General features: G+C 39.9%; 1 protein-coding gene across 1 annotated transcript in view; it reads right to left on the bottom strand.

The window, feature by feature from the left end:
* Nucleotides 1-23,266, bottom strand: part of itfg1 (integrin alpha FG-GAP repeat containing 1) — a 147,496-nt gene that overhangs the window by 86,605 nt on the left and 37,625 nt on the right. The window contains exon 9 of the mRNA XM_022745550.1: nucleotides 4,109-4,203. Within this exon, the coding sequence (XP_022601271.1) occupies nucleotides 4,109-4,203 (95 nt within the window). The remainder of the gene's footprint in view (nucleotides 1-4,108; nucleotides 4,204-23,266) is intronic.

A 23,266-nucleotide genomic window follows, 5' to 3' on the forward strand; every position in this document is an offset into this window, starting at 1 on the left:
TTCTTTGTGGGAAATACTACAAAAAGCAGACGGATTAGATTGTTGTTCTTATTTATTTGGTGTTTCTATGTTCAGCAAGAAGAAGAATGAGGAGTGCTGCAACAGATGGTCTGGCCCCCACAGAGCCTGATCTCAACATCATGGAGTCAGACTGGGATTATACAAGAAGACACTGAGACAGCCTGAACCCTCAGAGGATCTGTGGCAAGTTCTCCAAGTCGCTTGAACAACGTACCTGCCAAGTACCTTGAAAAACTGTAAGAGTACCTCGGGGTACACTTACAGGGTGGTTACGCTAAATATTGATATCACTGAGGTTTTCTTCTGTTTACTGCTCTTTTCTATGATAAATAAATACTATTCATGGCATTATTTTTGAAAGCCTCCTCACTTTACTTTTTCATGTCCAATCCTTTTGAGCAGTTCTGCATAATCTACGGTAAAATTATGACGTATAAATCTTCAACTCTTCACTTTCCCAACAAAACAAAATATTCCATGTCGTTGCTGTGATGTTGCTGGTCGTATGTGCAAGTTAGAAAGAGAGCGGATAAGGTTCACTTTATTGATTGTTCATCCCTTGCCAAATCCTCTCAATTTGACTATGCACCAAACTGTTGACTTAAGAAATTAACTACGGCAGCAGTAGTAGGTGTACTGAGGGAATGAGGGAAACAACTCCAACTGCGTAGATGGGCTCCCTGTACTAATTAGTGTTGTTCATAACAGTATGTTGCAGTATTCTGCTGTGTAAAGCAACTACTTAGCTTTATTTGGACCCACAGGTTATATTTCAGCTCTATTTTGTGTAGAAAATAATTTGAAGTCTAAAAAACTGTTCAGTAATAGGAAGTTCATAATGGTCTGTGTAAATCTAAAGGCATTTAATAGAGGGTGGTTGGTCTAAATTATTGTTTTGATTAAAAAAATCCATTTGTAAAGCCATTTCATCAAGGCTTAAAATACCGAGATGTTATTTAGCAATATTGCTCAGCTCCACCACATAAACATTCCTGTACTGGAAATGAGCCGTGGCCTTAAATATACACTCACTTGCAAAGTGCCTGGACGAATTCCAAGCCTTTTCTTGTGAAAGTGCTCTCTGATGTTCAGAGGGTCTTTCTGCTAATATTTTGTTTGTTTTCTTTGCTGCAATTTGCTTGACAGATGTAGCACCCACAGCCACATAATCACACTTTTGTCTGCAGTAATATCCAACTGTGTTACAGAATGTAAGAGCAGAGAAAAAGGGCGGTCCAGAGTGCAATAAATGTGAACAGTGTGTGTCTGTAAGAACGGGGAATGAAGCCGAGAGGTGTTGGGAGCCACCTGCGGTTTCCTCCAATATGGTGAACTAAAGGCCCCGGAGCTGCTGCAGAGGCAGAGGCAGAGCTGTGGCTGAGACTGCGGGAAGGACGGAATGAATTGCTGTTTGGAGATGAGCTACAGACACACACTAGTTTCTGCTCAGCGGGACTTCCATGCACACCCAAAGGCATCTCACCATGTCGTTGCCTGTATACATATCACTAGCCCTATTCACTCTCCACTCCTCTTTTCTGCTTCTCCGCCCTCATTCCGTCTGATGGGATGTTCCTCTCAAAGTGGAAATGAAGGGACAACAGAAAGATTTTTCTTTTTGCCCTCTCTTCCTTCCTTCCTCTAATCTTCCCTTCCCTTCCCTCCACCTCCTCTTCCTCCCTCCCTCACAATATTTCTTTCTTCTTCTTTCTGACATCAAGCTCTCTTTTCTTTCCATTTCTCTCCCTTCTCCCCCCTTCTATTTTCTCTATCTGTTACACTTCCCTCCTCCACCCCACCCTCGATTTTCTCCATCAGTGTCAGTGGGCAGATATCTCTAGGGGAGACATCTGCTGACTAGGGACTGGGGTTAACATGGCTGCGGAGCCGATGCAATGGAGCCACACACCCACACACACACACCAACACGCATGTGACGTAAGATCATAATTACAGCTAAGAAAGTGTTTGCACCACAAATAATGATGAACTGATGGGATCAATACTGTGATGTATGGTGTGTTGGCTTCTGCAGACGGAGGTTATCATTATGATTGTATATTGTTACCGCCGTTCCATGAAAGCGCAGAAGCTTAGAAAGACTGTTTCCTCCTCTCTCTCCGCCCACCCTTCCCTCCCGTCTCTGTCTTTGACAGTGATGACTGTCTCTCAAACACAGAGCGACACAGAAGACAACATGTGTTCACTTTATCCGTCAGTGCCTATAAGTCTTCCTCTCTCTGCCTCCCCTCCCCGTCCCTTCTACATTCTTCCTTTCACTTCTTCCTTCAATCACCTTTTTTTTTTTATTTTTGGTTTCTGACAGGCAAACAAAAGAAGGCATGTCCATGGGGAGCGTGCGTCTGTGCGTCTCAGTGTGCGTGTCTTTTTGTGTGTACATGTGTATGTGGGGGCGGACATGCAGATAAGCCTGTAATATTTCTATTTTGGATTGAAAGAAAGTGGAAGCTAGTTCTCTGGTGGCAGGAAGGAAGAAAAAGGAGTGGGGTCTCCTGCCAACTGGTAGGATGCAACTGAAAAGAATTACACAAGATGGTACGTAGGTGGTGGGGGTGGAGAGTGTGTGTGTGTGTGTGTGTGTGTGTGTGTGTGTGTGTGTGTGTTCATGTAAGAGCAACTGAGAGTGAACATGTCCACACACATATATTCATTTCTCAGTATACATTAATTGGATGGGACTGCATGCGTGTGCGTGTATCTGTTGGTTCTATCTCGCATGGCTCTGCAAACAAAATGACATCCACTGGATCAGCGCCGATATCTTTCTAAGCAAGAGCCCCCCGCAGTGAGCCGCGTGTTTAATGCCTTCCTGAAATAGACAGCCACTGTGCACAGAAACAGTAGCTGTGGTATTGCAATGGAAACTCTGGTGCGGTGGTCTTTCATAAGTCTTAAAGAACATAAAGGAAAATGGAGTGGAGGCAAGAAAAGAAGGCATTAGTTGTTTCAACAAACCCTTAAAACAACAAGACCTCTTTCAGTCATGAGAGCAGTTACCATCCTCTCAAAGTAGCAACGGCAGAGGTAACGTCAGACTGTAGTTCACGCAGCTTCTCCCGCTACCACTGAACTTTTCTTTTTAGCGATGACGGCGGTGACTTTTAACCTCAACCTTAACCATGACTCTGTGCTAATCTTATTCGTAATACTTAAAACTTAACCAGCCAGTAAACACAGAGGCAGAAGATCAGTGAGTCGTTCTTTAAACGGTTATACAGTGTATGAGTTGTGAGAGTCACTGAAGAGCAACCTGTTTGTTGCATGGGTATGAGGATTTGTTGACTAGATTTGAATTGAGTCCAACAATTTTTTCATGTTGTTCACTTCAGTATAGAGGTGGACCGTACAGTAACAATTATTCACATGATCAAATTAGAGATCATTTTCTTCATCAATTAATTAAATGTTGGTGTATATGACAAAAAAAAAGTTCAAATGACCATTACATTTCCCTAGAGCTCAAGGTGATGTCATCAAATGCCTTATTTTGTCCAACCAAAAGACATTCAGTTTACTTTATTGTTAAGAAAAGAAAAACCAGCAAACCGTCAGTTGTTGGTTTAATTTTGACAAAACATTTTTTTGACATTTTGTATTGATACGACAACTATTTTTATTTTGCACACTTTGTTCTCTGCAATGATCCCCCCCCCAGCTCTGTGCTGTTGTTTTTTTCCGGTGTAAAATAATTTTCAAAGAATAAACATGCTCCCAATAGTACCTGTATATTGTACTATTGTATATTTTTGAGACTTGCTGCTCTGTACTAATAAAATCCCGATTTTATAACCATGACGTCGTCTGACAAAATCACCACACATAAATTAATGACAAAGACTGCTGTGATTTCGGCTATATTTACTTGTTAAATGATCAGTCTGAGAGAAAGTTAAAAGCGACAGAATGTCTTTCTTATTTAGTTTCTCACACAGCGCACACCTACCGTCTGGCCCCCGCTGTTGTGGTCCAGCCAAAAAAATAAAGTGGTGTAACTGAATAGGAAAGGCTAATTCATCAGAAAGACTTGTATCACATCTGTCAGTGTGGTCGTGTGTGTATTATGTACCTCTTTTGAGCCAGACTTGGCCAAGTAGATGGCACTGCGATGACACTTGTCATCCAGACACACGGGGAGGAGGTGGTCCTGGTAGCCGTCACCATCTGCCAGAATCAGAGAGAGAATTAGTTCGCAAAGCAACATTGCTGGATTGAAACAGTGGAAAGCGTGATCCTTTGTTTTCTAAAACTGTGCTATTTTAATATTTTCACTTCATCACAATACTTCAGATTTGTTCTAGAGTCGACTTTGAGCACAGCTCAGTTTCTGGCACAAAGACAATCGTTCCTGTTTTTTCCATGTGTGAGTTGGATCACAGGAACACCTGCTTGTTTCCTATGAGCAAACACACATCCACCAGCACTTGTCTCTTTGATGCCTTTTAATAATGTCAGTTGACTTGAAGTATCATTTTCTCCACTGATTTTCATCGCTCTTAATTATTATTATCATAATACATGCAGGCTGCATCTAATGTACAAACAGGGACAGAGCCTCCCAAATCAAAACAACAGCTCTTCAAAGCACAAACACTTCAGATCACCAGGTTCAGCTTCGCTTGCTTGCTCGCACGCTTGCACGCACGCACGCACGCACGCACGCACGCACGCACGCACGCACGCACGCACGCACGCACTTCAAATGACAAAACAATACCTCATTATGTGATGTTGACTGAATCATAAATTCCTTTTCACATTTACATCCACGAGAATGTGATCTACTTGTTGTTTTCCTATGTCTTCAGGCCTTCAACTGTGTGAAGCCAGAAAACATGGCTGAGAGAAAACATAGTGCTTCAAAAATGCTTTACTTGATTTGAGCTGCACATATCCACTACAGTATAATGAAAAAAAGTAAGTGACAATCCATCTTGACAGGCTCCAAGCTATTGGCTTGCGGCTGAACCAGAGTGGATTGAACTAATCAGCGTGGTATGAGGGAGGAACTACTTGCAGCTCCGGGCGTGTCTTAGGTGTGACAACAGCGAAAAGCGACTGTTGACAACAATTGTGGCCCCCTGAAGAGGTTGGTGCAGATGATGCTGTACCATCAGAACTGGACAGTATTTCTTCATTGAAAGAAGAGCAGAGTACATATGGCACTGAAGGCTTTTCTCGATGGATTTTTTTTCGCTCTTCTACAAACTAGTTTTGGCAAGAGTTTGATTTACTGGCTCATGAGAAAAATGTGAAGAATTTGCAGAATCTGATTGGTTGATTGAACCAGTGAGAGACAGTGACAGACAGATGGTTTGCCCAATCACCTGCCAAGAATTTTTTTGAAAGTGCCTTTTTCCAAACAATTTCCATCTAAGCTTTTCCGTATGGTTCTGAGTAATAAACCATCGGGTGCGTCAGGTCAATGAAAGCACATATATAAACATGAATAAAATCCTTCTTCCTGTGTTAGTAAAGTCGGAGGGTGTGGTGAGTGCAATTGCTCAAATTGCGTCGGAAACAATCAGAGATTTTGTCAAAATTCAGAAGGACCTATCGATGGTTACATTTACTTTGATAACCATGATTATTACTAGACCTGAAATGATTAGTTGATCAATCAGCTGCCAGATAATTATTCGGCAACTATTTTGATAATCAATTAATCATTTTAATCATGTCTTAAGCAAAATAAAATAAAATTTGCTGGTCTCGTTCCTCAGAAGTGAATATTTTTTGTTTTTTTAAACCTCTGTGATAGTAAATTGAATGTTTTGGGGTTTTTGACTGTTAAAGGATTGTGAGCAGCATGTTTTGCAATTAACTAATATTTTTTTGGACCAAACCATCCTCAATTTATTGAGAAAATAATCTGTAAATCGATCAATAATGAAGATCATAATCAGTTGTAGTGCTGATTTTTACACAAAATATACATTTCCTCATTTTCTTTCTCGTGTTGGTTCATGTCAGACCTGTTCGATTTTTTTTACTTAAATTTCGACTTTGTTTAACATCCAGCTCGATGACACTTGTTTTATTCTCAGTTTGAAGGAATAGGACAGAGACATTTTATTTACTGAAAATTGTGTTACAACTAAATATGAGTAAATTCAGGTTTATAACAGATAATATCAATTACATAAACTCATTTATAATGTTGGATGTTATTGGTTACTAAGACGATGGTATGTTCCTTTAATCTGCAGCTTTTCTTGTGAGTTACAGACGTTTTTCCACTGCAGACACTTTGACCTGTCAAAGCAGGAAGATCACAGGTGTATTTAATTACACTCACAAGCTCTGTATTGCAATTAAGAGTTTAACCCTTGTCCATCTTTAGGGCCATTTACCATTATTGTCCTTTTCATTATGTTTTTTTAGGGGGGGAATTTTATTTAAAATTTTTACCTCACCCCTTATTAATATGTCTGTAACACACTGTGTATACAAATTACAGTCACACCCACTGCCATTACAGCATAAACTAATAATAAAAATCACACATAGGCTTTTATCCAGAAGTCTTGGCTCCAACATTGTAGTTTTTACTATTTTCCGCCAGATGAAGTCATATTTGGCTGATGGCGCAAATACATTTTCCTGGTGCCCACTAGGGACATTGCTTCTGTATTATGGAGCACTGTAGGCCACTGGAATAAATGTACACAACTAAAATGTGGGAGTGTTGGTGTGTGTGTGTGTGTGTGTGTGTGTGTGTGTGTCTGCATCTTTGTAGGGTGTACCTGTGTCCATACATTGTGTATGTGATTGCAAATCCATGAGGTGAGAGCAAGTGGTTCTCATGATAATCCAAACAAAAAACTTACCCTTAGCATTAAGTGTATGGAAAATGATTCATAAAAAACAGTGGCATTTTAAACAAAGTGGCATTTAAAGGGTGAAATGAATGAATATTTGGTTGTTATGATCAGGACTGATGACATTTTTGTCTTCTAAAGGACTTTAGTTTCTGTGTTTATAAAAGGATGCAGCACCCTCGTATGCAGCACGCATGCTCATTGTCGTGGCTTACTGGGACACCTAAACTGAGTGATGTCATCGTTAACCTCACTCAGTGGCTAGTTCACTGCACACGCATGTGGCATACATACCTGGCCTGGCATCAGTCACAAGCCATTAAGGAAGTTCATTGTAAGGACATGCAGAGTTACGGACCCACAATTGACATTTTGCGACTCTTCCCACCATCAAACTATCAAATTGATAGAAAACAGAGACAAAGGACCCCTCTTCCACAAACAGACCATGCTTTTAGCATGCCAGAGAGACACAGAACCAGACCAAAGGTCAAAGGGTCAGCTCCAGAGGATCAACCAATGGACACCAGGCAACTGGAGAATATAGGCAAAATCTCCAGTTTGTAACATTAAGACTTTGTCTAATGATATTTGATTGTTTCTTATATAGCACAAGTAACACCAAAAGGACTGATTAACACTAAGGTGTGAATCCTGGCCTCTCTGTGCCATGCATGAACACACACACCAACCTCTCTTCCTCTCTCCCTCTCTAGATAAGAGTCATAAACTACAACCCACATCCCAGTCCTGGGTAGTGACCAGCAGAACTCTCTTCACAGACACAGATCTAAGGAAGAATGTATAATTAAATATCTAGCTGTTCTGTAACTCATGAGATGTTCCTATGCAATAGTTTAATCCCAAACTTCTATCCCATAGAATGTTTGAAATGTAACATGTAGATTTGAAGACAATGTCCTTCATGTGACCGTACTGTCAGCATCCTTCACACGAGGTAACACACACTACATGACATCCAGAATGTCCATATTATTATTACTATTACAGTCAAAGAACTGCTGTGTAATCCACATGTATAGACTATTAGCTTTAGGAAATGTTTATATTGTTGTTTAATCAATTAACCACTTGTATCATGATTAATTCCAGGTTTAAAGGATTTAATATGAAATCAACACTCCTATTACTCCTCTCTGCCATTATTAGTGCTAGTTTTATATGTTATTTCACTTAATGTTTTGTGGTCATGGTGGAAGACGGATGTGCGAGTTTATAAGTAAACTCTAGAATTAAATTATTCCAAAATTCAGTGGAAAATTACTCTCTTCTCCAAGTGGAAACACAGGAGATGACGGGTGATGCCCCTGAAACATGCGCCAGCCCCCAGGGGATAAAACAGTTGTGATCAATTCACAGAGTGCAGAAGCCAGAAGTCAGAAAGGTTAGAAGCGCGAAAAAATTATAAACTCGGCGAGATGCTAAGAAGGAAGAAGATGCGAGAAACGAAGCTAAAAGCTAGAGGCTGAGAAGCTGAAGCTAGAAAAACAATGCAACTAGAAGCTAGAACTTTGCTCATAGTTCAGAGTCCCGGCTCAAAGCCCGGCTCTGTAGCCATGTAAACTCTTAGCTCTAAGCTGCTAGCCACAAACTCATGGCTCTTTTTTTTGTACTTTTCGCGTCTTTTATTTTTCTTTGCCACAAGCTCCAAGTAACGTCATTTTTGTCGACATGCTCGATCTTTTATTTTTATAAGCCAAGTCAAGACCAACGGAACCAAAGCAACAGAAGTGCCTCAGAGTAATTTTGTAACTTTTAATTATTATCAAGTTTTCCTTTTTGAAGATTTTGACAACTTTAGAGTCATCTGGTCAACGCCAGTCTTCTCTAAAGTTATCCAGCCAAAGTGAAGAGCATTAGAGTTATTTCGCATCAACCCACAAGAGACACCAGCAGAGACACCTCGGCACGACCGCCTCCAGAGAAGCTGAGCAGAAATCAAGAGTGCCCGAGACAGAAAGTCTCCTGACAAACTCCACCAGAGCTGAATCGCTGAGACACCGGCAGAATCCGTCATTGTGATAACGGGACACGGCCTCCAGGAGAATCCACCTAGATCCCGCGTCTCCAGGGTTACCATGGCAACCACAGCCACCTGGGTTCCAGCCGAGGGTCTTCAGCTACAGCGCAACTCACAGTAGGCCGGTCTTAACACTCTGCTCATGACTGGGTTGATGTCGAAATATAGCAATATTTAATCATCAGACCTAATTCGTAGATGTAGTATCATTAGCTGTATAGCCATAGTGTATAGCCATAACATATTCTCTCCCTCCATTGCCAACTCATCACACTGCTAATTTCATTATTATTTTCAACTTTATGATTATTACACCTTGCATTTACTCTGTAGATAGTAGTTTAGTTAATAAACTCCTTTATTTACACCCAGTTGTTGTCCTGTTGTATTCTTTTGACGCAAAGACTCGAAATCCATTAAATCGAGAAGTCATGGCTTCCAATATAAGATTGATAAATTTGGCGATGAGGTAATTCATTGTTGTCCTCCAAGAGGACTGGTGCCCCATTTCAACGAGAGTAAATTCTAAATTATGGCGTTAACGCTACATGCACTGTGTTCAGGTGTTGACACCAGACATACAGAGGTGAAACTGCTTCTAGGCTTCTCATCACATCTCTGAATGTGTATCTGAATCTTTTTCAACTGGGCAAGTGCAACACTCCCAAGCAGATGTTGTGCCATGTGGAGGGGGAAACCTGAATGACACTGATGATGAATGACAGTACAAAGAATGGGAGGAGAAGAAACTGAATGTGGCTGTCAGGGGCAACTAAGTGAGAGGCAGAAAGGGGGAGTAAAAGTGAAGGAGATAATGAGATACACTGCAGAGGATGATAAGTCAACAAGTCCTTGTACTTGTACTTAATACTATTGATGTACTATTCAATTTTAAAAATATATCATCTTTAAAAAATAAAATAAAAATATTGAAGTGTCTGTCAGGACTTGTTTCCAAATGTTTCTTTTCCGATATTCTCGAAGTCAATGGCTGACGGAAACACATTTAAAATGATACTTAGATGCCTAGATAGAAATATCCTTGTACAAAACATATGCTCACACAACCCATCATATCCTGACTTCGTCAAAATGTAATATCAAAATTAGGAAATCAAAAAGTAAAATGAAAACACAGGTCAAAACTAAATGTGGCTGTAAGGAAAGAGAATACAGCAGACAGATTTTCCTTCATGCTGCTTTCAAAAGGCACTTGTTTCTCGTCAGTTTTCTTTAAAAGGCTGGAGGAAAATGAGTGTAAAGACTAAAGACGTATTTGCAGTACGGACAGAAAAAGAGAGACAGAGAGAAACAGTTAATGGTGGAATGTGGAATGAGGAAATCTCTTAAAAGTGCAGACGACAATTCATTCATTTTTAATTGTGTCCATTTTCAGGGAAGTGTTTGACACAATTTAAAGGAGACACATTACTGCAGTAATGAAACGACATGTCTGGTTTGCAGCAGATCTTGTACTTGGCCTTCAAGGAAGAATATCTTATTTTTGTTAGCCTGAAGTGATGTCTTAAAACCCCAAGTAATAGATTTGCAGGGTATGAACTGAAGAAAAGCTGTGCCCATTAAATGTTTAGTACCTGATTAAATAGACGACAAAGCAAAGATCAAACTTGTCATTGATAAATTTTATTTCTACTGACAAACTATAAAATAGGCACTCTACCAATTTTCCATCTGAAGATCAGTTTGCTAATCATGGGGTTTCCTGGCTACAGGTTTTAAACAGAGATCCTGTGTTACAAAGTGGAGGTGTGGAGTTTGAGCAAAGTAGGCATCTACATGGAAGGGAGAGTCTAACGAAAAGTCAGACTGAGCTCGTCTGCTTTCATTCTGACCATTCATTTTTTTTGTTTGTTTTGTTGCAAGTCCCCAGACTTTATGGGAGTGCAATACTTGTGAACACTATTTTGCTCTCTGCCAGCCTGTCTACATTCTAAATGGGAGGCTGCAGGGCTGCTGCAAATATCTACTGCAGAACATACCGTAACAGATTGTAACAAACTGTAACAAACTGTATTGGTTGGAACCAAAAAAAAAAAGCTATATTTTTCAAGACAAAGCGTTTAGATGTAGGCAATGTGTTCTAATTAGCTGCATTAGTGTGGGGGTGATGGAAACAACCTTACATACTGTGTATGAGCATCATGTGCACCGTGAACAGTGCAGATAGAGACGGGATGTGTTGATAGTGAGGTGTCTGCAAGGAGAAGAACAAAGAAGCAGGCAGAGATGGAGAGAGAGACAGAATGAGTGCTAATTCAGTCCTACAGAGGTTATCACTTGCCATTCTGTCTCTGATGCTTATTGTCAGCTCTGTTCCACACACAGTACCGTTCCCTCACTCTGTCCCACCTGTCCTTTCCTCCATGAATACCTTTTTTCATCTATCTATTCATCCGTCTCTCTTTTATTCCCATTATGCTCTCCTTCACCTGTCTCCTCTCTCGCCCTACTCCTCTCTGTTTCTCTTCCTCCTCTTCTAGCTCACTCCTCTGACAGTCACTCTCTCTCTCTCTCCCTCCTCAGTCTTAATACCACCGTTTCGTCCATTTCTCCTCCTCTTTATTCACCCTTATTGTCTCCCTCTCTCCCTCCCTCCTTCCCGTTTTTCATCTCTCCCTCCCGCTGAAGATGCATGGTGTGATGGAGATTGGCTGAGAGCGTCGCAGAGGGAGGAAACTGCACGCAGGGTTGAAACGAAGAAGGCTGCGAGAAGGAAGGCCGGGGGAAGGACGGGGCAGAGGAAGGAGGGAAAATAGAAAAGAAAATAACTAAAGACAACAACAGACGAGAGAATGAAAAAAAGACTGTACTGATATTGTGACACATTGGCATTCATAGACGACAGCACGGCGCCAATAACAATGCAAATCACAATATGTATATGCACAAACGCACATGGTGGAATGCTGCCAGGAGCCCGTGTCTCATTATGAACCCTATGATCTGATAGAGCAGAGCTTTGTGTGTGTCACAAGTGTGTGCGCTAAAGATAATAGAGTGGGAGGAATGTGTGTGGTATGACATAGGTCTTGTCCTTGAAGACAGATGCTGTGTTTCAATTCACGAACGTCCGTATTTACACTTGATATTTTGAGTGTACGGCAACATGCAGTGCACTTCAAGTACCCGGATGGTGCACTCAAAACAACCAAAAAGTTGAGTGTAAAACTTTGGACGCTTCTCACCCTCAACAGTTGCCATCTTGGCTACGTAGCGGAAGGGGAGTGACTATCATTACACCATCAATGTATTTACAAATTTCAGAACACGGCGGCAGAGGAAGGAGGCCGTTGGCGACCTAAATTCCATATCACATGACACACAGGCCTCCCTGATGATATCACATGATGAATAAGATTCTAAACATCTAAAGTGCCTAAAACCTTTGGACAATACTGCATAATATGCTATCGATGCCAAATTCTGACTCTACCATCTTTGCGCCTCAGCAGAAATCCAGATTCACCAGTCTACATTTTCTCCAGTCTTCAACTGTGGTGTGCTTTGGTGAGCCTGCACCCACTGCAGCCTAAAGAGTGGTTATCTGAGGAGCTGTAGCCTTTCTGTCAGCTCCAACAAGTCTGGCCATTCTCTTCTGACCTCTCATCAACAAGTCGTTTCTGTCTGCAGAACTGCCCCTCACTGGATGTGTTTTGTTTTTCACATCATTCTGAGTGAAAACTCTGCAGACTGTTTTTGTGTGAAAATCTCAGGAGATCAACAGCTTCAGAAACACTAGCCAGCCGACAACCATGCCACAGTCAAAGACACTGAGATTACATTTTAGTTTGTTTGACGTGAACATTAACTGAAGCCTCTGACCTGAATCTGCATGATTTAATGCACTGCTGTCACATGATTGGTTAATTGATTGGATAACTGCAAGAAAAAGTATGTGAACAGGTGTTTCTAATAAAGTTCTCAGTGAGTGTTGCTATTGAGTCAGTTAGTTAGATGTGGGCTACAACTTGCGGCCCAATTAAGCCTTTATTTGTTTGAATTTTGGCAAACTGACACTATAAACATAAGCTGTATTAGCCAATAGCGGCTCCTGTTAGAAAGACACCCAGTTCTACTCGGGGACAGGTAAAGTACCTAATAGCTAATAAAGATCAGGTGTGTCAGCTGATTGCTCAGCTGCATTAATTAGGCTGATGATGTTACAGGCACTCAGAAATCAATGGTATTTTGTATGCACACTGTATGGTTAGAGAATACTTCATTTTGTCACTTTACCAGTGTAAACACGCTACATATTCAAAACCTGCTTGGAATTAGTATGTATTGGATTTGGGACAGAGCTTAAGTAAACATACAAGAGGAGCTAACAGTGCAGTCTATGAATATTTAAAGGGGGCTATTTGTATTTGACAACTATCACTGGATTACTTTGATACTGACAAAAATGTAAAAATGAAATAATTCTCAGGCAAATTTTGCAGTCATAAAGAGTGTCTGACAGATATGGTGATATCCTTGGGAAGTGAGAGTCACACTAGATTTAAAAATATGTGCATCATGTCTGTGTGTTCAGATTTCACTGAGTTTGACTCAGAAGGAGTATGAAATTTGAGGCAATTTGCAGCAATAAAGCGCTAAGTGTCTCATTCAGAGCGTAGCTCGAACTGTTGATTGTGTTGGCGAGCATGGCTAATCAACAGGCAAACTAAAATAACTAACTTCCAGTATGCACCTGTCCCTTTCACCTCATCTCTACCTCACTCTCACCCCTCCTTAAATCTCCCCTAACCCCCGGGGGAAGGATGCCTTACAGTTTGAAAACCTTTGGTTTATTGTAAAGGTTAATACAAACACAAAAGAGAAGTTGTGTTTTTCCTTTTGAATATACAACACATGTAGTGTGCAACACTATGAAATTTTTTAATTAATTCAAAAATAAAGAGTTAATTAGTGTGTGGGCACTGTGGGTGGATCCTTATAATTGAGAGTACTACTTGTGCATAATTACTGTGCAGCAGATATTGGAATAAGAAAGAAAGGAGATGTGGTTTTTACTTTCAATGAAGGACACTTTTGTGTCAGATGTACTTTGCAATTTGCATCAAATTGCATATTAAAATGTGCAAATTAATATCTGCACCAGGAAACTGTAAACCCAGGAGAGTTGATCATTTGCATTTGGATTGGAATATTTCTAAATGCAAGAGATATCACAAAATGGTGCTTGATTGGGAGATTTTATTTTTTCCCACTGCTGCATTTTTACTTCATTAATATGGTCTGAAGGGATGTCTTTAACATAACTGCAGATGTATGCTGTTGTGTGATACTGCTCACACAACTTACTGTAATCTTAACTAGCCAGGCGGCACACCACTACCTCTTCTTTAACAGGTACAGGTAAATCCATTTCTGCAGGAGTCTGAGACAGAGAGACACTGATGGAGAATCCGAAACTGAAAAAGCACTGGCTGAAAACATGACAAGACAGCTGAAAACAAAGGAAAATGAATGTAAAAAAAAAATAGTGTGAAAGGTGTGCAGAGGTTGAGGAGAGAATGAGGCACACGGAAAAGATGGAGAGGAGGAGAGGTTGGATGTAACAATATAATAAGATGAGTGGAAGAAAAAACGCCTAGGGGGGAGAGCAGAGAGAAATACACTGTCCTGTTAACATGCTGGCTTACCTACACACACACACCAACTCTCTCACATAGACATACACACACACAGCATGATGACAGCCTTGCCGATTTTAAATATCACTTCCAAACACACTCCCGTCTCGCTGTCTGAAAAATCTCCCTATCTTCGTGAGCTGCTGGTCGCAGAGCAGCCTCCCTCCATCCTACCTGCATTGAAGCTAGCTGACACACTTGGTTGTGGGACTTTGTTGTGCTTTACCTAATGATGAATTATGCATCGGCCGCTGTCACTTTGAAAAATGCAATTACCTCAGTGATAAGGCAGATGGGCCTGTTTTGTCTGGCATATGCTGTGCATCTATTAAGAGTCTAGAACTGGAAACAGAACTGCTCACACACAAACACAGGCGTATTCCCGTCACGCATCCATGAACATACACGTACACAAGCACATACACATGTACACACACACACACACACACACACACACACACGTACACAAGCGCGCGCACACACACACACACACACACACACGTACACAAGCGCACACACACACACACAAGCGCGCACACACACACACACACACACACACACACACACACACACACACACACACACACACACACACACACACACACTGCAAGTTCAGCCAATGTGTGCTGCCTGTGGAGGCTACTCAAGCAGATAACTTTCAACAGATCGGTAAAACAGACTTGACACTTATAGATCCAAATGAATTCTAACTGTTTTTGGTGTTTACAGTATTTATAATGTCGGCCATGTGTGTTCTGAGGTCAGGTCAGTCCTGTATCTGGGACATTAGTGGCAAAAACAGAGGGACAGGTGAATAGTGAAATGTCCATATCTTGGATGAAAAATTGCCACGAGTATAGCACTGAACCTAGTGCTGGTGTGACAGATCATCCAGGTTCAGCTATAAGATTACATTAACGAAATACAACATCAGTGAATTTTTATCTGCTAAAGGAGGGATTTTCAAATATATTTTTTTCCTTAAATTATAGGACAAAATCAAAAAGCAAAGGAATTGAGCTTGAGTCAAAGCTGAGTTCTGCCAGAGTTGGTCACCAAAAAAGATACAACTTAAAAAATGCCAAAATACTGATCAAGGGAAATAAAGTCGTCAAAGCTTTTCACTCACATTTGGCTCGGAAACTCTTTTTGCCATGTGAATGTACAGAGACAGTGAGAATGCATGTATTGTCTTTCATTATTGTCAAAAATCACATTCAAATTGACATCAATATTTTCTTTGAAATCTTCAAAGATGTGATATGATAGTAAAGTGGCACATGACCCATTAGTAACGATCCTTAAGATACTAGATAGATACTGCAAATACATCACATGCTGAGAGATGCTCAGGCAGGAAGCCCGGCTGCTCCCACGAATGAAACCTTCCAGCTGCTGAAGACCCCAGGTCAGACTTCACTACAAGATCTAAATGCGAAACTCAAATAGTTTTAATTCTATTATAGTTGACTGTGAAATTCTGTGACTACTGTAATGATCCTGTTTGCCAAACAGACAGGCAGGCCTTATTAAATATAGCTGTCAAGATTTATAACTGGTGTGCAAACTTGAAACTAAGCTGCTTCTGTAAATCTAAAGTGGCTGCAGCTTACTAAATGTTCCTTGATAAAGCTAAATAAAACATTTTTCAGGTAGAAATGAGGCAGAGCTGCAGAACTTGCTGGAATCTACCTAACAGCCTGCAAAAATATGGACTTAATCAAACTGGGATGACACTCAGCAGCCAGTGTTGTTAAATATCAATTTCCATCAATCAATATAATATCAATTTCATTGTACTGTATGGTTAAAATTACGATAGCTGCCGTTTTCACTGTATATTATTATATATTTCAAATAAAAATATATACATTTGAACTTAAAGAAACAGAGAACAAGACAGATACAGGGAAAATGTAGAGGGAGGTGGAGAAACGACGAAGAACATGTAGTGGGAGACGGCTAGATAAAAGTAGAGGTAGAAGGATGGAGCGAAATGGACAGTGAGATGTGTGATGGAAATAATTCCCACTTCAGATCACAGAGGGATGCAATGCTGCTCTCTGGTCCATCTCATCTCTCCTCTCCTCCTCCTTTCCTTAATTCCTTCATTATCATCCCTGCCATCTTGTCCTCCTTCCTCTCCAGATCATTAACTTCGGCATATATTTATATTTTTTATCCTCTTCTCTATCTCTGTTCACATCATCTTTGAAGTGTGCTATTCCCCCTCACTCTTTCTCTCCTCTCCTTCATTCGGCCTCTCTGCGGTCATTCCTTCAAGGCTTTTCGGGAAAGCCTAGATGTGTTCTTTAATTAGCCGAGGGAGAAGCCGGTCAGAGCTCATGTGATGGCAACACACAGAGAGACAAACACTGAATGATAATGTCAACAGATTGGTGGAAAAGAGGAAAATTTTAAATTGTAGATAAAGAACAAATACATGTAAAACAACAAAAACAGCAACACCTGCACAATTTAATTCAACCCAACAAACAGTGTATTCCAGTTATTATTATCAATTTTTATGATTGTTATTTTTTGTAACTGTGTCAGATAAGCTTGATTCAAAACAACCATAAATAATTAAAAAACAATTCAAAGCCTGTGTTTTTTTTTTTTTTGTATTTGGTTGCATTCTTTACTGTAAGGTGTCCTTCATATGTTCTCAGGAATCAGGACTCATGAAATTTTAAATCCTACATTTAGTCTAAATTTTGGACTCATTCAGCAGCTGGACACACTCGTGACTTTCTTTCTCTATGGAAATGAATTATTGTTCATCCCAATACTGTTGAAGAAATTCCCAAAAAGGGGATGCACTTGCTAGTTTCTTTGATTTCACCTTCTGTCAAGTTCATCCCAAACCAGCTCCATGGGGTTTAAGTCTGGAGACTGTGCTGATCTTCCATCGTGTGAAGCCACCGTTTGGTTCTTTTCTTCTAATGTTTTGGCTCATTATCTTGCTGTAAGACATACCCCTGACCAACCAGTCTGTCCTGCTTTGTTACTTGCCTTTTTTTCACCAATTCTGATTGCAATGTAATGTACAGCACTACTTTCTGTAGCACAGTATTGTGAGTGAAATTCTAGTATTCTTTCTTATAGCTCTTTAACTAGCTAGGTACGGAGGAAGTAGAGCATGTCCTCCACTAATCAGAAGGTTAGAGGTTCGATTCCCGGATCCTCCAGGCCATGTATTGAAGTTTGTTTGGGTAAGATACTGAACCCCCTTTTGAATTAGCCAGGAGTTAGGTAGAGTCAGGTAACGCTAAGATGGCAACAGCTCAGCAGCCCACTCTGAGTTTCAAAACCACTCTTTAGAACCTATCGGTGACGTCATGGAGGCTACGGCCATCTTTATTTACAGTATGGGGGTTTGTAAGTCATCAACAAAAGTTGGGACAGCTGTAGGAATGGTTTGCCTTACCTTTCAAGTTTTTTACTCCCTATTAAAGGCCTGTTTTCTATGTAATTGACATGGTTTTCAGTTTTTGTTGACACTAACCTATCTATTTATTGATTGATTTCTTACCTTGGCCTGTTTACCTTTGCAACAATTTAAACAGGGTTTTGGCTCTAAATGAGGCAGATGTGCTAAGATCCTGATCATGTGCATACATATACATGTGTACCGTGCCTTCAACTTGCTCATAGTGTTTACAAGCAAGCATTGTAGGAGCTCTAGTGAATCCCAAGGAATTTCCAAAAGGACAATAATAAACAATTTAGGAGATGTCATCTCGTGCATTTTTCACAAAGTCATGACATTTTAAAAACTATATTAAATGATTAATTGAAAAAATTAAAAAAAAAATTATTTTTTCCTCGTCCTGTCTTGAACTCTGCATCTGATCCTTTCCCTCACCTGTCCAAATTCACAGCATCTCGTCAGTAACATTAAAATATTACTTAACTGCCACGCCATGTAAAGGGCAGCAGTGGTATTTGGGCACTGGAAACCTTTAGAGGGGTATCGCCAAATAGTAGGTCGGCAGGCTAGAGTATGTGCTCAAGCCATAACAACCACAAAAACTGCAGCCTCACAGCAAGCTGCTACCTACTCTCCTCCCTATTGAACACTGAATGGCATTTTACCTTTTCCTCCTCAGCTAACTTGAACATACCACCCACTCAGATGTGTGTTTGGGGGGCATAAGCATACAGAACACCACACAATTGTAAACAATCTATTATTCTGTTGTTCCCTGACGAACACAGAAAGAACTGAAACTATACAAAGCGGGCTGACCCTTCCAACAGACAACAAACCTAGTAAACAAAGATAAACCTCATCTCACAACCAATGTAAAACCTAAGAAATTAATGGAAACATTTGACTGAAGTACTGATGATAACACACATTAAACAGTGATAATGTGGAGGAATAGGGCCTAGCCAAAAGGGAATGGAGCAGACCTTTCACTATCACCTACAATAATCACTGTCTGCACTGTTTCTTCTCCTCTTTGAGAAATGTGAACTGTGCTAGGCTGTGAAAGAAACAGTATTCACCTGTTTGAACAGACACAATATATTAGGGCACTGCATTTCTGCTTTACAGAAAAAACAGATGGAGGGAATTCCTTGAGGAAAACTGCAGCTCCTTTCTTCCTGTTTAGCAGTTTTGGCCAAAGAGGAAACCCCAACACATTGGCATAACGCTGTAGGATCAATTACAAATGACAGAAATCCACTGAGTGATATATTGTTAGAAAATACTGATAGAAATCATACGGTGGCAGCTGCCTCATAATTCTCTATATAGGATTAGCACTGTTTAAGGTTATTCACTGGATTTGCTTAAGATTTCAATAAAACTGGAAAAATGGGGGTGTTGTAAAACTTCTGTTCAGGGCTGTGTATGAAACCACTCAGAACTTCAACTTGGGAATTTTTTTTGAACATTTTAATGTCACTTCAAGTATGTACTTGAACGGTTAGGCTGACTGTGTCAGAAATATGCAAGACATTTATTAGCAGCTTACAAAAGGTAACTTATTGTTAGCTACAAGAGGGATCAATGATACATCCATGCTAGCAGCTCTGTGAAGCTGAAGTTAGACACAACGATGTGTTGAGCAAAATGCAAGCGTCTGCATGCTCTACTCCTTCTAATAATCAATGGAGAATTCCAATTTTATCCTGAGGATGGCATGAATATCTGTACCAGGTTTCACAGCCATCTGTCCAGTAACTGTTGGGCTGTTGCACTCAAAACCATAAAGGGCAACCTAATGATGAAAAGTCAGGGAATCTCTAAAGTCATTAGGATTCATCAACTGGGAATCATGAATATCTGTACCAGACTCAACAGTAATCCATTAATACTTAAGACATTTCACTAAAAACCAAAACTGTCAACCTTTCAAATTTCATGGCAATTTATCTTAGTCTAGACCATCCAAGCAACCAACCATGCCATTCGTTGAGCAATGCTGCTAATTAAAAAAAAAAAATTATTTAAATGCGTCCTTTTGTTTTGTTCGCCTCGCATAGATTACATTACGTATAGTTTTGAATGTTGTTGTTCATTGCTCATATACTTACACATAAAATGAGTTCAGAAGCCCTTAAATACAAGAGGTGTATTTTAACAAACTGACTGTCAACTGGACAACTGTATGTACAACACATGTGCAGGACTATCGCTATAGTTTCTCAGACCATTTTAACTAAGAAACGACCTTTTGTGACGATCAACTTCATATATGCCTTTTTATTCTCCTTGCTGCATACATAACATACATAATGGTTATTCAGATTTGGACTTGAATACACTGAGGAAAAGTGTCCATTGTATCATTTCTGTGTTCACTTGAGCTTTGTGCATGTGTGTGTTTGTGTTTCTACTTTAAACAGATTATACAGGAAAGAACGTTGCTTGCTTCAGGCTGAAATGCATCCTCTGGACGTGAGCCATTAAAATATTCAAAGAGTTTCTACCTAAGAGTGCAGGGTTTTTTTTTTTTTTCAATTTTATGTGCATCTCTTGCCAGTCTTTTCTGACTCATACAGAGTCTCCCATTCAGCCCTACTGATTTTATAACAAACCCTAACTCCACTCTTGTTGGCACAGAGCATCTCTCTCCGTCTCCGCCTAACGATATGGGAATTAGAAATACAGACAAAGACTAAGAGACATAGTTAGGGTGATGAATTTGTTTCAAATAATAGTCTGACATTATTTGATATAGTGTGTCTGATGTAATCTAGCACCAACTGCATACAGCGATTCAATTATTGCTTATTACACCCATATGATAACGTTTTTACATAGTATTATATATTATTGTTCTATATATGGTTCAATACTCATCATGACAAATTATGTATCTTTTAAGCAGAGTGAATAGTGACTAGGAAGGCTATGATGAATGCTCAACATCCTAGAAGAAAAAGGGTCTAAAAAACAGCAAGCAACAATGTAATAAAATGTGAAGATCCAGTAACACCTAAAACTGTTCAGATGAAGAATCGAGGGAGGAGAATGAAAGCAAGCATAAAAAGCGAGTAAGCTGTAGATAGCAAATATACAATAGATCACGAGTAATAAAGATAGACAGCGACAGCTGAGGAGGGACCGAGCGAAGCAGACAAAATAGAACAAAAAAACATTACATCCGGCAAAGGCATCTCTCTGCCAGAATTTGGCAGATTATTAGAAGCATGACCCTCAAAGGCTTCAATCCCCAGCTAACGAGGGCAACGTCTTGAAATGACATTTCCGAGCCGAAGGAGGAAAGAAAAAAAAAAAAAGAGAGAGAAAAAGGATTAAAGAAATGAAAAAGTTTTTGTCGAGATAAGCTTGAGATTTAAACAAAAAAAGATCACCGCCCCCAGAGATGATAAATTAAATACATACACGTTCGCAAGCAAATTACATACACATACACACACACACACACACACACACACACGCTGTCACACAGATTCCCTCATGACACACACACAGCCACACACACACACCCACAGCATATAGGTCATTTCCCCTCTGGCTCATACATTATTGCCAATTTGGGAAGGGGAAGTTTGTTCACTAAATATTTGATGGACACCCCTAGCTGCAATGAGATTAACAGATTAATCTTGCCAATAAGGATGTGTTTATCAGTGCGAAGCTTGTGTGTGCCTGTGTGTGTGTGCTCATGTGCATGAGAGCCACACCAGACCAAAAGTTAATTAAAATGCATCCAACATTGCACATCTAAGGACAGCACATAGCTCAAACTGAGTGATAAGGGTCTTAATGTTATGAGAAAAAAAAAAAAAAAAAGAAAAGAGAAAAAGGCAAGAGTAGCAAACCAGAAAATGCTGTAAACTTGTTATGATATATGTGAATTTTCTGATTTCTTTTCTGAACTATTTATCTTGATCACGATGATAATTATACATACATTATTCACAATAATTTTCATACAAATGAATGTCAGTAGTTTTATATTGCTATTTCTGGTAGGAAGAATCCTATTCCAGTTCATACGAAGTGATGCTTTGTCCATCTGGGTTTGGTTGTTCAGAAGGAGGACACACTGCAGTCTTTCCCCTTGAGACATCAAGCAGTCCTGTGTTGCTTCTCTTGAATTACATTAAAATGTGCAGATTTTTCAACAACAACCTAACTTTCCTCTCTCAATGAGAAAGAATATGATATGATGTTGGGTGTATAAGTGATCTCTGAGAAGTGTCATGTAAAATCACCACAGACATTAGACAAAATGAACTACTAAACTAAAAATAAAAGTCTTGCAGATTAATAAGTTTATGTAACTTTGAAAATAAACACTAAAACAATCTTCCCTCTTACAAATGAAAAGTTGATTTTTTTAAGCAATAAAATGCCCCCTTGCTGAATTCAGTACACGTAGTCACATCAGCATCTAAAACTTTGAATTTTTATGGTCAAAAATTACTAATTTCAGTGGAATGGTAGGTCAGTAGGTTTGCTGGCAGAGGTGAAGTAAATCTGTCCAGATCCTTTGCACTGAAATTCAACTCTGATGAACTTTAACATGAGAACTCTCTCCTTTGACCGACTGCAAACAGTCTTGACAGCGTTTAACTTTAAGGGCAATATAAAGCTGGAGAGTCCAAGACATGAACATTGTAGCTTATTAGCTGTGCTGCACACGCCACTCTTATGTTAATCCTCCTCTGTCTGACTATAAACTGCTCCACAAAGAGACATGGATGGTTTGCAGGCAGTTATGAGACAAGAGTCAATGGTACAGATATATGTCTCTTGAGATAGGTTGCTAACTGAGAGCCGAGTTTTAGCAGTTAGCTCGTCAGTGACAGTCGTTTGTGTGTGACACGACACTTCTATAAGCACATATTGTGTGTGGATGAATTTGTGCCAATTTCTGGTGCGAATAGGCCTCAGGATCTGGTATCACCATTGCCTTATGCTGGTTACAGATGGATAAAGTTATCAAACTTAAATTTGGATATTGCTGTGCCAGTTCTGAAACATTACTGTGACATTACTGAGTCAATTTGCTGACTCCATGACTCCTCTCTACTTGTGCTACTGTCACACTATGTTTTAGCATGTCACAGCTTAACATTTCATTGAATTAAGTTTCAGAGTGACTAACTTTTAAAATGGAGGGGGCTCAGTACAGTCAATCTTCTTTTGGCACCTGACCAGCTACATTATAGCACCTGGAGGTACAGCACATTGTCCATCTTGAAAGCATAAGCTG

Source organism: Seriola dumerili, unplaced genomic scaffold, assembly GCF_002260705.1.
Source record: "Seriola dumerili isolate Sdu_G_001 unplaced genomic scaffold, Sdu_1.0 BDQW01000003.1, whole genome shotgun sequence".
In the NCBI taxonomy this organism is placed as follows: Eukaryota; Metazoa; Chordata; class Actinopteri; order Carangiformes; family Carangidae; genus Seriola; species Seriola dumerili.